This window comes from Mercenaria mercenaria, chromosome 10 (genome assembly GCF_021730395.1).
Source record: "Mercenaria mercenaria strain notata chromosome 10, MADL_Memer_1, whole genome shotgun sequence".
In the NCBI taxonomy this organism is placed as follows: domain Eukaryota; kingdom Metazoa; phylum Mollusca; class Bivalvia; order Venerida; family Veneridae; genus Mercenaria; species Mercenaria mercenaria.
The window spans coordinates 53572955-53587442 of NC_069370.1; the positions used below are offsets into that span (position 1 = coordinate 53572955).

The window sequence follows — 14488 nt, forward strand, 5'->3', positions numbered from 1 at the left end:
AATTGCTATAATAAGACCTTGATTCCCACAGACTCTTTGCTATTGTGAAAGTTTGGTGCTTTTGTCCGGCTCGTCTCAAAAATTACACCGAAAATTATTATGCACTATAAGCATTCAAGGCCACACTTGAAATACTAGAGATTGTATCATTTCTTTCTAAGAATGACAGATTGTTTACCAGGAACTTTCTAGATCATTAATTATAATTGATCATTATAAACTGAATTATTAAAGTCAAATTATCTGTACCATGAGTGTTTTATATGTTTGAATAATCAAAAAAGATATATGAAAAATTATTGAAGAGTATTTTGATTCAGAGTATATAATTTGATACAATCACTGCATGTATCTATGAGTAATTTAAGAAAACTGTTTTTTTTTCCATTCATTTTCAGTCTTTATTATTATGAATCTATAGTTTGCATTTATTTCCCTTTGTGGCCACTCCTTATAAACTCATAATGCTTTGGTCAACAGAGAACAGGATATAATTATGTTGCATATACATGGTGACACTGAATACATTCAAAGATTATTATTTTATATAAATTTAATTGTACTTAACCTTCAGCCTGCTGGCGGCAAGTGATTTTGCCTTTGCAACCAGTGCAGACCTTAAAGATCAGCCTGATGGCGGCAAGTGATTCTGCCTTTGCAACTAGTGCAGACCAAGATCAGCCTGCTGGCGGCAAGGGATTTTGCCTTTGCAACCAGTGCAGACCAAGATCAGCCTGCTGGCGGCAAGTGATTCTGCCTTTGCAACCAGTGCAGACCTTAAAGATCAGCCTGTGCAGTCTGATCATGGTCTGCACTGTTTGCTATTCAGTCAATGAATTTTCAGTGAACAGTCCCTTTGAATAATAAGTGGTACTGCCTAAATTGAATAATGGACCAGTCCATTTTAGAAATTTAGCAGGGTAAAGGTTAAGTTGTCTGAATTACTCAGTTTAAGGAGCACCAGTGATAACTTATCTGCCATAGTTTTAAGTACAAAATGTAACCTTAGGTGTTTTTATTAGAAATAGTAAAAACAGAAAATGTTAAAATTAGAAAAAAAAATAGTTAAGGGATTAATCACCTTTTCTTTAACATAAATTCACTAAAACTAATTTCACTTGGGTAATGATTACATTTTACTCGGACTTTATCATAGACTCCCTGTGTAAAATCTCAAAGTTTAAACTAATATAAAGGTATTAATTCCATATAATATTTCAATGAAACTTCAAAGTTTTGTTGTTTGTAGCATCATCTAGGGCATGTGCAGTAAAAATCTTGATTAGATTTTTAAAATAGTGTGATATTTATTTCTAAAGTCACTATATGTTCATTAAAAATATACTTTGTTATACCCAAGTGGAAACTGGCAGGTACTCGAAAATGCAGCTCTCTGATTGGTCATTTAGAACCCCTAATGTACCATGATGTCATGATAAAGATATGAAGACTGTTATAAGTATCTGTCATGTATCATTTTCCCAAAAAAATAAAGAAGAGTTCCAGTGGTTGCCTTAAATGAACTTAAATGTGTTTTAGAATTCTGAAATGATAAAAAAAAAACAGAAGGACAAATTTAAATCTTTATGAGGAAGTAAATATGATAGTATTTTGTAATAAATTAATTAAGGCTTATCTACTGAATGACCTATACAGTTGTGATTGATGGATATAATAGGCTACTGGTATGAAGTCTTAGTGAACAGCTAATTGGTTTTATTATGTAAGAGGATCTGATTTAAGGAAACAAATAATGGTTAGTTTTTTGGTCTGTTCTTTATTTGTCAGTTTGGTTTTTCCTATGAAACTGAAAGTAAAATTACAGTCTTTCATTTTTTCATAAGTTTGTTTGATATCATATGATGGTGCATTATGCAGTATTTTTAAATGGATAAATTCTACATGGTAAAACAATAAACATTTATTTTATACTTATTAGTTTAGGGTTAATCACCATTATAATTATCTGAACATCAGATCTTTTATTTTCATCACTGGCAGCTATGCCACACCTGAAAATATTGCATCTGGGGTTCACTTAATGAAAGATGCTTCCATCAGATCAAGTTACACAAATACCCAAATACCCAACAGATATCTTCTAGATATCACATGAGCCATGCCATGAGAAAACCAACATAGTGGGTGTGCGACCAGCATGGATCCAGACCAGCCTGCGCATCTTCGCAGTCTGGTCAGGCTCCATGCTGTTCGCTAGCAGTTTCTCCAATTCCAGTAGGCTTTAAAAGCGAACAGCATGGACACTGACCAAACTGCGCGGATGCGCAGGCTGGTCTGGATCCATTCTGGTCGCAAACCCACTATGTTGATTTTCTCATGGCACGGCTCAGTCATTAACTTTATCATGGTCAATTAGACAATAATGTATTATGTATTGACATTGTTGATATCTGGTTAGTATGATAAGTAGGTGACAGTTTGTGGTATATTATATCATATGGCTTTATCAGTATGTCTTTGAAGTACTTGCTTGTTGTTTTCAACTTTACTTTTGGTTTTAAACTAATTGTTCCGCATCATAAAAATATCGAAAGAAGGAAGTGTCATTAATAGAGCTACTCATTTAAATACCATACATTGTGTTAAGAGTGCAGTGAATGAAAAGAGGATATATTGTGTAACAAGAGTACATGAATTTTCATTAAGATTTATAGGTTATGTTCTTTTTAACCACTCAGTCAGATATTTTCAGTTATAATATTTAAGTTAAAATTAGAGATCATTCTGCACATGTGACTCAAACTGTCTCGTACAGTATATTATTTCAGTATAAAGAAGTGAAACAAGTTTAGGCCAGGTTTGTTTATATATATATATTCAGTTGATTTATTTCATAAATGAATACCAGCACAGCATGTTGGTAGTGTTACAAGAATTTTTTTAAAAATATAAAATTTATGATACTAGGATTAAATAAATGATACAGTACTTGATTTGTCAGACATAAAGGGGGAAATTTAAATGAGAAGATAAGTTATCCTGATTCAATATGTGAATCATCTGACTTCCTAAACATATTGTGTACATGACATACATGGTTAGGTATGAATTCTGTGGATAAAAATTGCAAGTATGTGGCTTAATTTATTTGCTATACATAAGTGTACACAGATTTTAATGGCAAAGTTAGGTTTAACAAATTTATATGTATTATGAATATCTTTTCTTGCAATTACGTTGTTTTCACCAGGGCTGGAATTAGAAAACTCCTTCTTTCACCTAGATTGTGGGATGATTCTCATGCTGCAAAGGATCTATAAAACCTGTATTTATGTAGCAGATTTATGAATTAATTTTTTTCACTTTTTTTACATAAAACAAGGTAAAATTATAAATTGATAGTTCCCTTTATTTCTTTATTCATAAAACATATTGATTTTATGAAAATACATAACAATATGCTACAAATGATAAAACAAAAGTGTTGTTTTTTGAAATGTCTTTGAAACGTTTTGATGTCTTTCGTGTTATGAATGTCAGCCTGACTTAATTACCCTCGCTTTGATTAAATATGCTACTGTTAATATGCTACTGTAAGAAAATAATGCTCAAAAGAAAGTTATTTGTTTGTGTTTACTTTTACTAATGCAGCATTTAAGAAAAAAAGATTCTAACTCTGATTGTATATGCAAATGCCAGGGAATTTCCTGCTCTCATGGTAACTAGACACATCCTTAGTAGAAAAAGTTACTGCCTTAACCCTTACCATTGTGCAAGACATTCCAATCTGCACATACAACCTGAACAGGGATGGCAGAATCATTTGTCTGTATTGCCCAGCTTGTCCCAGATTGTGTAGGGACAGGTGAAATATTGCCAATATTTGCTATGTAATTATTGTGCAGACAAGCAGCAAGCACCATCTCTCAAATATGGACAAGTAAGACAATATGAGATTTCGCCTACCCTGGTGAATGATTGAATCTTTTTCTTGCATGCTGTATTGAACAAATAATAGTAAAAATAAAAGTTTCCTAAGAATCAGAAGGATTAGACCAGCTACACTTAGAAGTTTACTCTGCTTGATATGGCAAAATTCGATTTGAAAGGTGTTTTATGGATGCGTTAGTGTAATTTTGTTACAAATTTTAATGTAACCGTATATTCCTCAGCCAGTCTATATTTGTGTCAAGTATCAGAATTAGAAAGATTGCTACAGTCTTAAACAATGTTATAGATCATTTGTGATAGGTCATGAACCTGATGAAGTATTAAATAATTGTTACATTTGTGAATGATTCCCTTCCTGTTAGAATTTCTTATACCTAGAAAGTCAGCTTTCATAGTAAATAACATAGTATTTCCATAACAGAATTTACCAACTCAGCCTCGGTCTTATCATTCTAAAATGCATAATTTATACCTTAGAGAAGGGTTTAGGAATGGGGAAATAGTCAGAATTTGCTGTAAGGTTATAATCTTGAATTTGGAAGACCAGGCCCAAAACTCCAGCACCTGACTGATTGGTTGATTGAAATTGACCAGTGGCAAGGCTGGAACTTGTTTTGTAACCTTGAGCCCAGATATAGAAAATGTGCATTTCCTATGTCTGCATTGCAAACCTTGATTACAAAGAAATTGAAACTAAAAGTACAGCTCATTGATTTGAGTCAAAACGAAAATGGAATGGGAAATCCCATAGTGCAAAAAATTGGAAAAACCTTTTTTAGTCATTCATTTAGAAAAAAAGGATTTCCCCCCCCCCCCCCCCCCCCCAAAAAAAAAAAAAAAACCTGATTGGTTCACTTGGCTGATTCAGTGTATTTCATTTTATTTTATGAAAGCATAAGAATGAAAACGTGAGTGGGTTAAAATGACGTTACTTAGATTATCTCCATTCAAGGAGAGTTTTTCACAAAAGGAGACTGATAGATTTGTTTGTATTTTGATAACCGCTTAAGTAATCGGACAGAATACAAAATGAATCAATAAGAGCAGTGATTTCTATGTTAAATTTAATGTAACATAATGACAAAAACATGTTTAGTTATTGTTTTCTTGATTTTGTGGTTAACCTCATGAAACTATAGAAGTCATCCGTTTAGAGCAATGCACGACCATCAAGCTGTTTTAAGGTGGTGGTTTTTCCCAGATTGGCTAGAATGTATCTAATTTAGCAAAATATTGTCATACAGACTATATTGTTACTGACTTCCCTTACAGAGGTTCAATAAAAAGTTACATTTTAGAGCAGTGGCCACCAAAACTTCCTAGTTGGCAAGTCTAAGATTGTAGTCTTTGCCCAGATTGATCAGTTAAAAGTACGTGATTTTGGAATTTCGACACTATAGAGTTCAGTTGTTGTTTGGGACATATTAGGTTTTGAAAGAATAATTTAAGGTGTCTTGTTTGATACAGCTCGCATATTTCTGAGCATTCAATCCTTACTTGTTTTTAAAATAGCTTTAAAATTTCTTGAAAATATTGTTTTCCATTTTTAAAAGGATTCAATCTCAGTGAAATGGGTTTCAGATACTTCACCCAGTAGCTTTGATGGTCTTTTTAGCTCACCTGAGCAATGCTCAGGTGAGTTTTTGTGATTGCTCGATGTCCAGCGTCTGTCTGTCGTCTGTCAACATTTAGCTTGTGTATGCGATAGAGGCTGTATTTTTCAACTGATCTTCATGAAATTTGGTCAGAATGATAATCTTGATGAAATCTAGGCCGAGTTCGAAAATGGGTCATCTGGGGTCAAAAACTAGGTCATTAGGTCAAATCAAAGAAAAACCTTGTGTATGCGATAGAGGCTGTATTTTTCAATTAATCTTCATGAATTTTGGTTAGAATGATTACCTTGATGAAATCTAGGCCAGGTTCGAAAATTAGTCATCTGGGGTCAAAAACTAGGTCACTAGGTCAAATAAAAGAAAAACCTTGTGTATGCGATAGAGGCTGTATTTTTCAATTAATCTTCATGAATTTTGGTCAGAATGATTACCTTGATGAAATCTAGGCCAAGATCGAAAATGGGTCATCTGGGGTCAAAAACTAGGTCACTAGGTCAAATCAAAGAAAAACCTTGTGTATGCGATAGAGGCTGTATTTTTCATTAATCTTCATGAATTTTGGTCACAATGATTACCTTGATGAAATCTAGGCCAAGTTCAAATATGGGTCATCTGGGGTCAAAAAGTAGGTCACTAGGTCAAATAAAAAAAAAACCTTGTGTATGTGATAGAGGCTGTATTTTTCAATTAATCTTCATGAATTTTGGTCAGAATGATAACCTTGATGAAATCTAGGCCGAGTTTGAAAATGGGTCATCTGGGGTCAAAAACTAGGTCACTAGGTCAAATCAAAGAAAAACCTTGTGTATGATAGAGGCTGTATTTTTCAATTAATCTTCATGAATTTTGGTCAGAATGATTGCCTTGATTAAATCTAGGTCAAGTTCGAATATGGGTCATCTTGGGTCAAAAACTAGGTCACTAGGTCAAATCAAAGGAAAAGCTTGTATATGCGATAGAGGCTGCAATTTTCAATTGATCTTCCTGAAATTAATTCAAAATGATAGCCTTAATGAAATCTAGGCTGAATTTGAAAATGGGTCATCTTGGTCAAAAAGTAGGTCACTAGGTCAAATAAAAAAAAAACCTTGTGTATGCGATAGAGGCTGTATTTTTCAATTGATTTCATGAAATTTGGTCAGAATGATAGCCTTGATGAAATCTAGGTCAAGTTCGAATATTGGTCATCTGGGGACAAAAACTAGGTCACTAGGTCAAATCAAAGAAAATACTTACTTATACTTAAGATTTTTGCTCCAGTTTTAATGACAATTGGTCAGAATATTTTTTCCATGAAATCACTAGGTCAAACATGTTTACTCTGTTTAATATGTTGTGTTATGGTGTGTTTCTCAGGTGAGTGGCCTAGGGTCATCTTGGCCCTCTTGTTATGAAGTTGATGACCCCTGTTGTTTTGGGGTTATTAGGTCAAAGGTCAAGATCATAGAGATCATGGGATTGAAAACAGGACAAGCAATCATGAGCAAGGAAGGGAAGGTAGGGGGAGGGTGGAATAGCTGATACATGTTTTTCAAACAGCTCTTGTTTACTGTGAGCTTTCCTTGTTCATATACCTTGTGCAACTATTTTCACATATTTTGAATTTCTTTGAAATCAAACAGAGCTTGATTAATACCTGTAATGGGGCACCTGTCAAATTGAAAAATTAGAGTGGGTTTTATTCAGGTACATTTTATTTACAGGCATTTAGGAATATATGAAGGGTTTCATATTTATTAAACTGAAAATATTTTTCATGATTCAAACGGAGTTAGCTGTCATATATAACTTATATACTTGATTTGGTCATGCTTTACACTGTAAAAGGATATTAATTCTTATAGATTGTATAAAGCAGTGATCTTTAAAATTCAAAATTTAAATTGTTTGAGTGAATTTTAAGTGATGGGGCACAGTGGATATGTGCAAATGAGTAAAAGAAAATCATTTGTTAAAAGAAAAGAAGGAAAGACCATGTATGAGAAATGAACCTGCAAAGGCAGGTTTTTCCACTGTCTGTCTGCATTAAATGGTAAATTAATATCTGCTATCATAACTGTGTTTATAGGATTTATTGTGTTTTATTGTATGTCAATAAAATTAACTGCATTTTGTAGACAACTCTTTAAGTGATGCAGAACTTAAACAAATATACAAATATTTCATTACTTCAAAATGTGAACTCTGTCAGGATAGATGATGTAATTGGACCATATTGTAGTAACTGCTGTTTTATATGTCATGTGTGTATGCCCAAATAGTAGCAAATGTGATAACATCTATTTAATATGATAGCTTGTTCAGTTGACATATTTGTTGAAATTCGATAACCTTATTAGCATAAATCACCTCGTTAGCAGGTATTAGGCAAATACATGTACAGATCTACTTAAAACATCAAATTACAGGTAATAATTATATTACGATACATATTACGATGTTGCATTTTCAGTATCATAAAATACATTGATACGAAGTTTCTGATAATACCCATCCCTAGTTGTCCTTATTTTGTATACCCATTTTTTTTTTACTTTAGATGTTGTTTACTGTTTTTATAACCCCCATCCACCCACCCCTGTTGGTTTGTCTGTCCGTTTCCAATTGATAACTGAAGAACGCTTAGGCCTACAGTCATCAAATTTCATATTGTGATTGCCTGCTGGAGTTAGGGAACCCCTTTTGTTTTTTAGATCAGTAGGTCGAGGGTCCAGGTCACAGTGACTTTGAGACTGAAAATGGTATCTGATGATAACTTATGAACACTTCAAGGTCTATAGGCATCAAACTTTATAGGATGATTGCCTTTGGTCAGTAGATGATCCCAATTGCTTTTGGGATCAGTAGGTCAAAGGTTAAGGTCGCAGTGACCTTAAGACTGAAAAGTTTTCCGACAGATAACTGCAGAACGCTTTAGCCTACAGTTGTAAGATTTCATTGGATGATTGCATGTGGTCAGTAGATGGCCCCTATTTGTTTTCTTGGTCATTTGGTCAAAGGTCAAGGTCACAGTGACCTTGAGACTGAAAACAGTTTCCGATAAATAATTGAAGAATGCTTTGGCCTTCAGGCTTCAAATTTCTTAGGATGATTGCCTGTGGTCAGTAGATGATCACTACTGTTTTTTTAGCAGTAGGTCAAAGGTCAAGGTCGCAGTAACCTTGAGACTGAAATCTGTTTCCAATCAGTAATGGAAGAACACTTTGCCCAGGCCTCAAACTTCACTGGATGATTGCCTGTGGTTAGTAGATAACCCCTACTGTTTTAAGGGTCAGTTGATCAGGGGAGGCCGTCATGTGGGGGTGGGGGGGGGGTTGGGGGGGGGGGGAATGTGGCATGCGTGTTTTATAAACACGACTTGTTTGGAAAGAAACTACTAGGGATATTAACAATTATTTAATGAGTAATTAAGGCAAGGGAATGACAATTATTTTGCTCAGAAAACAGATTAAATTTGAGTTGTCAGGAAAATCAGTGCCTTTGTCAAGATTTACATTTCATTGTACCTTCCAATATGTGGAGAAAGACAGGCGTTTTTGTATTCTAAAACTATTTCTAGAAAGCTGACATACTGTTTTAACATATTTCTTGTTATTTAGTTTCAGATGATGAAGTCAGACCCTGATATATGTGTGTGTAATCCCATCACAGACAACTATACAACATTTGAAATTCTGATACAGGTATGGAACTGTAGATATAATGTGTATGTAGTCCCATCACAGACAACTACACAACATTTGAATTTCTGATACAGGTATGGAACTGTAGATATATGTGTATGTAGTCCCGTCACAGATAGCTACACAACACTTGAAATTCTGATACAGGTATGGAACTGTAGATATATGTGTATGTAGTCCCGTCACAGATAGCTACACAACACTTGAAATTCTGATACAGGTATGGAACTGTAGATATATGTGTATGTAGTCCCGTCACAGATAGCTACACAACACTTGAAATTCTGATACAGGTATGGAACTGTAGATATATGTGTATGTAGTCCCATCACAGATAGCTACACAACACTTGAAATTCTGATACAGGTATGGAACTGTAGATATAATGTGTATGTAATTCCATCACTGACAACTACACAACACTTGAAATTCTGATACAGGTATGGAATTGTAGATATAACATGCATGTTATCCCTTCATAGACAACTACACAACATTTGAAATTCTGATACAGCCAGGTATGGAACTGTAGATATATGTGTGTGTAATTCCATCACTGACAACTACACAACGCTTGAAATTCTGATACAGGTATGGAATTGTAGATATATGTGTGTGTAATTCCATCACTGACAAAAACACAACACTTGAAATTCTGATACAGGTATGGAATTGTAGATATATACATGTGTATGTAATCCCAGCACTGACAACTACACAACATTTGAAATTCTGATACAGGTATGGAATTGTAGATATATGTGTATGTAGTCCCATTACAGACAACTACACAACACTTAAAATTATGATACAGGTAAGGAACTGTAGATAAATTTTAAAAAATGTATGTAATCCCATCACAGACGACTACACAACACGTGAAATTCTGATACAGATATGGAACTGTAGATATATGTGTATGTAATCCCATCACAGACAACTACACAACATTTGAAATTCTTACACAGGTAAGGAACTGTTGATATATGTGTATGTAATTCCATCATGGACAACAGTTTCTTCACAACTTTGAAATTCTCATATATTTATGGGCAGCTACATAAAAATTGAAATCCTCATATATACAAGTAAGGAATAGTTCAAAGCACCATGACTGTTGGGTCAAAAATTAAATCCCAGCTTTTGATATAGAATTTTTAGTATTGTCGTCACTTTAGATTTTGTTTAGGTCTGCCTTTTCTCAAAAACTAAGAGCTACAGCTTTGACACTTTACACTCTTGTTTATCCTCATTAGGTGACTATGTAAGCCAAGAACCATAACTCTGTTTTACATTTTGTCAGAATTATGGCCCTTTTTGTACTTAGAAAATTGAACTACAACTCTTTTCTTACATATTGTCCAGCACTTGCAGATGAACGATGGCACCCACATGCGGTGCTCATGTTTTAACTGAAGAAGCCTTAGCTTGCCTACTGAAAGCTGTTACAGTTCTACCCAGTCATCTACCCAATCTAAAATAATAATCTTTCAGCGGCAACATTGGGTCTTCTTCCACCATTGCAAGCTAAAAATTTGGCGGATGATCTAAAATATAATGTTAGGATGAGACCAAACAAAAACAAAAACCATAAAGTGGATACATTTAAAAACAGGGGAATCCAGTATAATTTGTCTATTTAAAATTGTCATTTATCATCAGGCAAAATGATTCAGGCTGTACTCTTGTGTAAAGGTATGTGTTGGAAGGAGTGTTTGAAAGATGCTGAAATATCCAGAGTAGTGGGCCTTTATTCTTCACTTAATCTTTTGTTAAGATCTGGGGGTTTCAAACTTCCCTCATTATAAAGAAGAAATAATTTCCAACCTTAAAGGGTGATAATCAATGATGTGAACATGCATGAAGATATGCCAGCAATAATTCCAAGAGTTATGGCACTTTGTGGATTTTTTTTAACAGCATGATGTTGACTATAATCAATCTTGTTATTCTCTGTCGGGTGAAAATAGTTTTGACTTAAATAACACAGAATGATATAACATTATTGAAGGGGATTTCTGGGCAGCTTGAAATGAATTATAAACATTTCTTCAGATAGACTGTAGAACGCAGTTTACAGTTTAACATTTAATTTATGGTTATATAATTGCAGACAAATAACCCAGCATTCACCTTGAGGCAGTCACGTACAAGGAGGAGGTACAATGATTTCTGCTGGCTTAGGAAGATACTGAAGAAACATCATCCCTTATCATGGTAATTGCAATGACTGAATAGTCTAAATCTTTTTGTGCAGTTTGTTGTCATTTTGGCAGAAAATTGCTATTTCCTGTTGACTGAATTCATGGATTTAAATTTTTTTAATATTTACAGAATGAGATTTATAAAGGAGTTTAATTTTAATGATATACAATATATTTATGAGCCGCGCCACGAGAAAACCAACATAGTGCATTTGCGACCAGCATGGATCCAGACCAGCCTGTGCATCCGTGCAGTCTGGTCAGGATCCATGCTGTTCGCTTTCAAAGCCTATTGCAACTAGAGAAACCATTAGTGAACAGCATGGATCCTGACAAGGCTGCAGGGATGCGCAGGCTGGTCTGTATCCATGCTGGTGGCAAACGCATAATGTTGGTTTTCTCATGGTGCGGCTCATATATACCATGTATGCATTTTTTGCTTCAATTATGCATGTGCAGTTCGAACAGGAAAAGTGTTTACCTATTTTACTTCGAGACACTTGTGATTAAAGGATAAACATGCAGTGTAAACATGCACGTGAATATGATACAGCCTTGTTACTTTTATGGTCACAAAATCCTGTTGTGTTCTTAATCAGGTGCATTTTGGTCATGAAAATAAACAAAAATAACTCCATTGTGTACATTTATCATTATGTTGCTTGTATAAAAAATGAGGAATTTCTAATATTTGTTTGAAAGATATCTTGTGTATTTCTACAAGAACAATGAGAGTAACTTTAATAGTTTTATTAGATACTTAGTTCTTTAGCCCACCACGCAGTTAGCTTAGTGATAGAAACTTCCAATCAGGAGGTGACAGGATTGAATCCTGGATATGTTGCATGTTCCCCTTGATTATTGGCTAAAGACAATATGTCTTTAGTTATGCGTCCTATACCTCATTTTGATGTAGGGAAGTTGTCAGTTACATGTGGAGAATAGGTCAGTACTGGTGAGAATCCAGGAACATCAGCTCTGTTTACTGACTGACACAATGTCGTGTAAAACCACCACGGTAGCCTAGTGGTAGAGCATCCGCTTCGTGTGCGGAAGATCGTGGGTTCGATCCCTGGCCATGTCATACCAAAGACATAAAAAATGGTACTACAGCTTCCTCGCTTGGCGCTCAGCATTTAGAGGATAGTGCTAGGACTGGTCAGCCCGGTGTCAGTATAATGTGACTGGGTGGGGTATCATGTCATGTGTCTACGGTGTGATATTCCAGTGAGGCAGCACTATATAGTTGGGCATTGTGCTCACTGCTACAAGTAGACATCGTCGTTTATATGACTGAAAAATTGTTGAAAAAGACGTTAAACCCGAAAACACGCACAATGTCATGTAACTGAATTATTGATAAGAGTGTACATTTAACCTAACACAAATGAAAATGACAAACCAATTTCCTTACTGCCTATTGTTTATATTATATTCTTACAATGATTAATTATTGAGGAAACTTAAGTGTCTTTGCATAAACTTGGCGGCTGGCTTTGAGTCACTTTCTCCATTCAAACCATATTTGGATAGGATTTCTGTCATGTGACAAAATCATCCAGTTTGCTTGTGGAAAGTCAGTGGTCCTACCTATGTACCTTGTGGAAAGTCAGTGGTCCTACCTATGTACCTTGTGGAAAGTCAGTGGTCCTACCTATGTACCTTGTGGAAAGTCAGTGGTCCTACCCATGAACCTTCCAATGCTGGACATAATACAAGAAGAGGCATCAAGTAGGTGCTTTCCTGTACCACCTAAAGCTAGGAAAAAGACTATTCAATATTTATTTGATTGGCACATCATGATAACATATAGGCACAAAATTTCTGCTTTTGACTATGTTACATAAAGAAACTTCCTTAAATTTACTGCAGACATAGCAAGAGTCATGCAGTAATGGGTTAAATTTAGGTGTTTATAGAAATAAGTTATTTACAGAAATTGTTTGCATACTGCTTCCAAATGTAAGTGTAATGAATAGGAAGAAAGAGAAAAATAGGTGACAGTAATAGTTATAAGTTAATTAGAAAAACAAGCCATGTTAGAAAAGTATTTCAGATGAATTATGTTACATTTACAGTGAGTGTCCAGTACTTCCAGAAAAAAAGAAATTTTCAGAGAGATTTGAGATCCAGTTTCTTGTGCAGAGGATGAAAGAGCTGGAAGACTGGCTACAAAGGTAGAGTATATATACGCACATTTATCAAGGGAAGAGAATAGTCCACGTTATTGTGAGAAGATTTTTGTTGTCCCCCACCGAAGACTGAGGGATATAGTTTTGCATCGTCCGTTCGTCCGTCTTCCAGTCCGTCGGTCAGTCAGGAGCCATATCTACGAAGTGGTATGGAATACTTAAATGAAACTTCATATACGTTTTCACCACTATAGGGAAATGTGGCCTGTCAAGATTCAGTGAGATTGCTTAAGTAACACCAGAGTTATGGCCCTTAGTAATTTCTAATGTTAACTATATAGGGTACTATAAATATGGCAATTTCTGCTTCATAACTTTTTTGTGACATATTTGACCTAGAACTATGAAACTTTAATTGAATTTAGATCACCATAATGTGGTAGTCTACACTCAGTTTTGTCAGGATCTCTGTAGTAGCTTAAGAGTTACTGCCATTTAATTGTTTAAAATCCACATATTTCTACATAACAAACTAACCAATTGGTAGAATTTCATTAACTTCTTTCATTTTTCCCCATGAACATTTATTATCAACATGTGAAGTTGAGTACCCACACCTGGTCACCCCCATGGCCCTGGTCACACCCCCTCCCTCTCTCAACACAATTTTTTTTTCATTAGTCATCATTTTTTGAAAAAAAATGTGATTTTGTATCACTTACGGTTGTCGCGTCGGTGGGTCGCGTTGCTGTTAGTTATTTGGTCAGCTTTTCTCCTAAACTCAAAGCATTGCTTGAAACTTGGAATCTTGTTCCCATAGTGACCTGTTGCAGAAAATAACTCATCTGTTTTTGCAAGATTTATGCCTTTGATTAAATGTCAGATTCTGTTAAGTTATGTTAGGTCAACTTTTTCCCAAACTGTCAAAGCTATTGCTTTGA

General features: G+C 34.9%; 1 protein-coding gene across 8 annotated transcripts in view; it reads left to right on the forward strand.

Moving 5' to 3' along the window:
- The window catches only part of LOC123561538 (uncharacterized), a 35041-nt gene that overhangs the window by 12273 nt on the left and 8280 nt on the right, over positions 1-14488 (forward strand). For 2 of the 8 annotated variants that reach the window (XM_045353986.2, XM_045353990.2), the window contains exons 2-4: positions 9128-9211; positions 11325-11428; positions 13494-13592. In XM_045353986.2, coding sequence (XP_045209921.2) covers positions 9134-9211; positions 11325-11428; positions 13494-13592 — 281 coding nt within the window. In that variant the 5' untranslated portion in view covers positions 9128-9133. Of the gene's footprint in view, positions 1-1455; positions 1757-1836; positions 1906-2443; positions 2471-2516; positions 2819-2896; positions 3092-9127; positions 9212-11324; positions 11429-13493; positions 13593-14488 lie in introns of those variants that run through there. The other 6 variants (XM_053553106.1, XM_045353987.2, XM_045353991.2 and 3 more) reach the window with 6 other exon arrangements.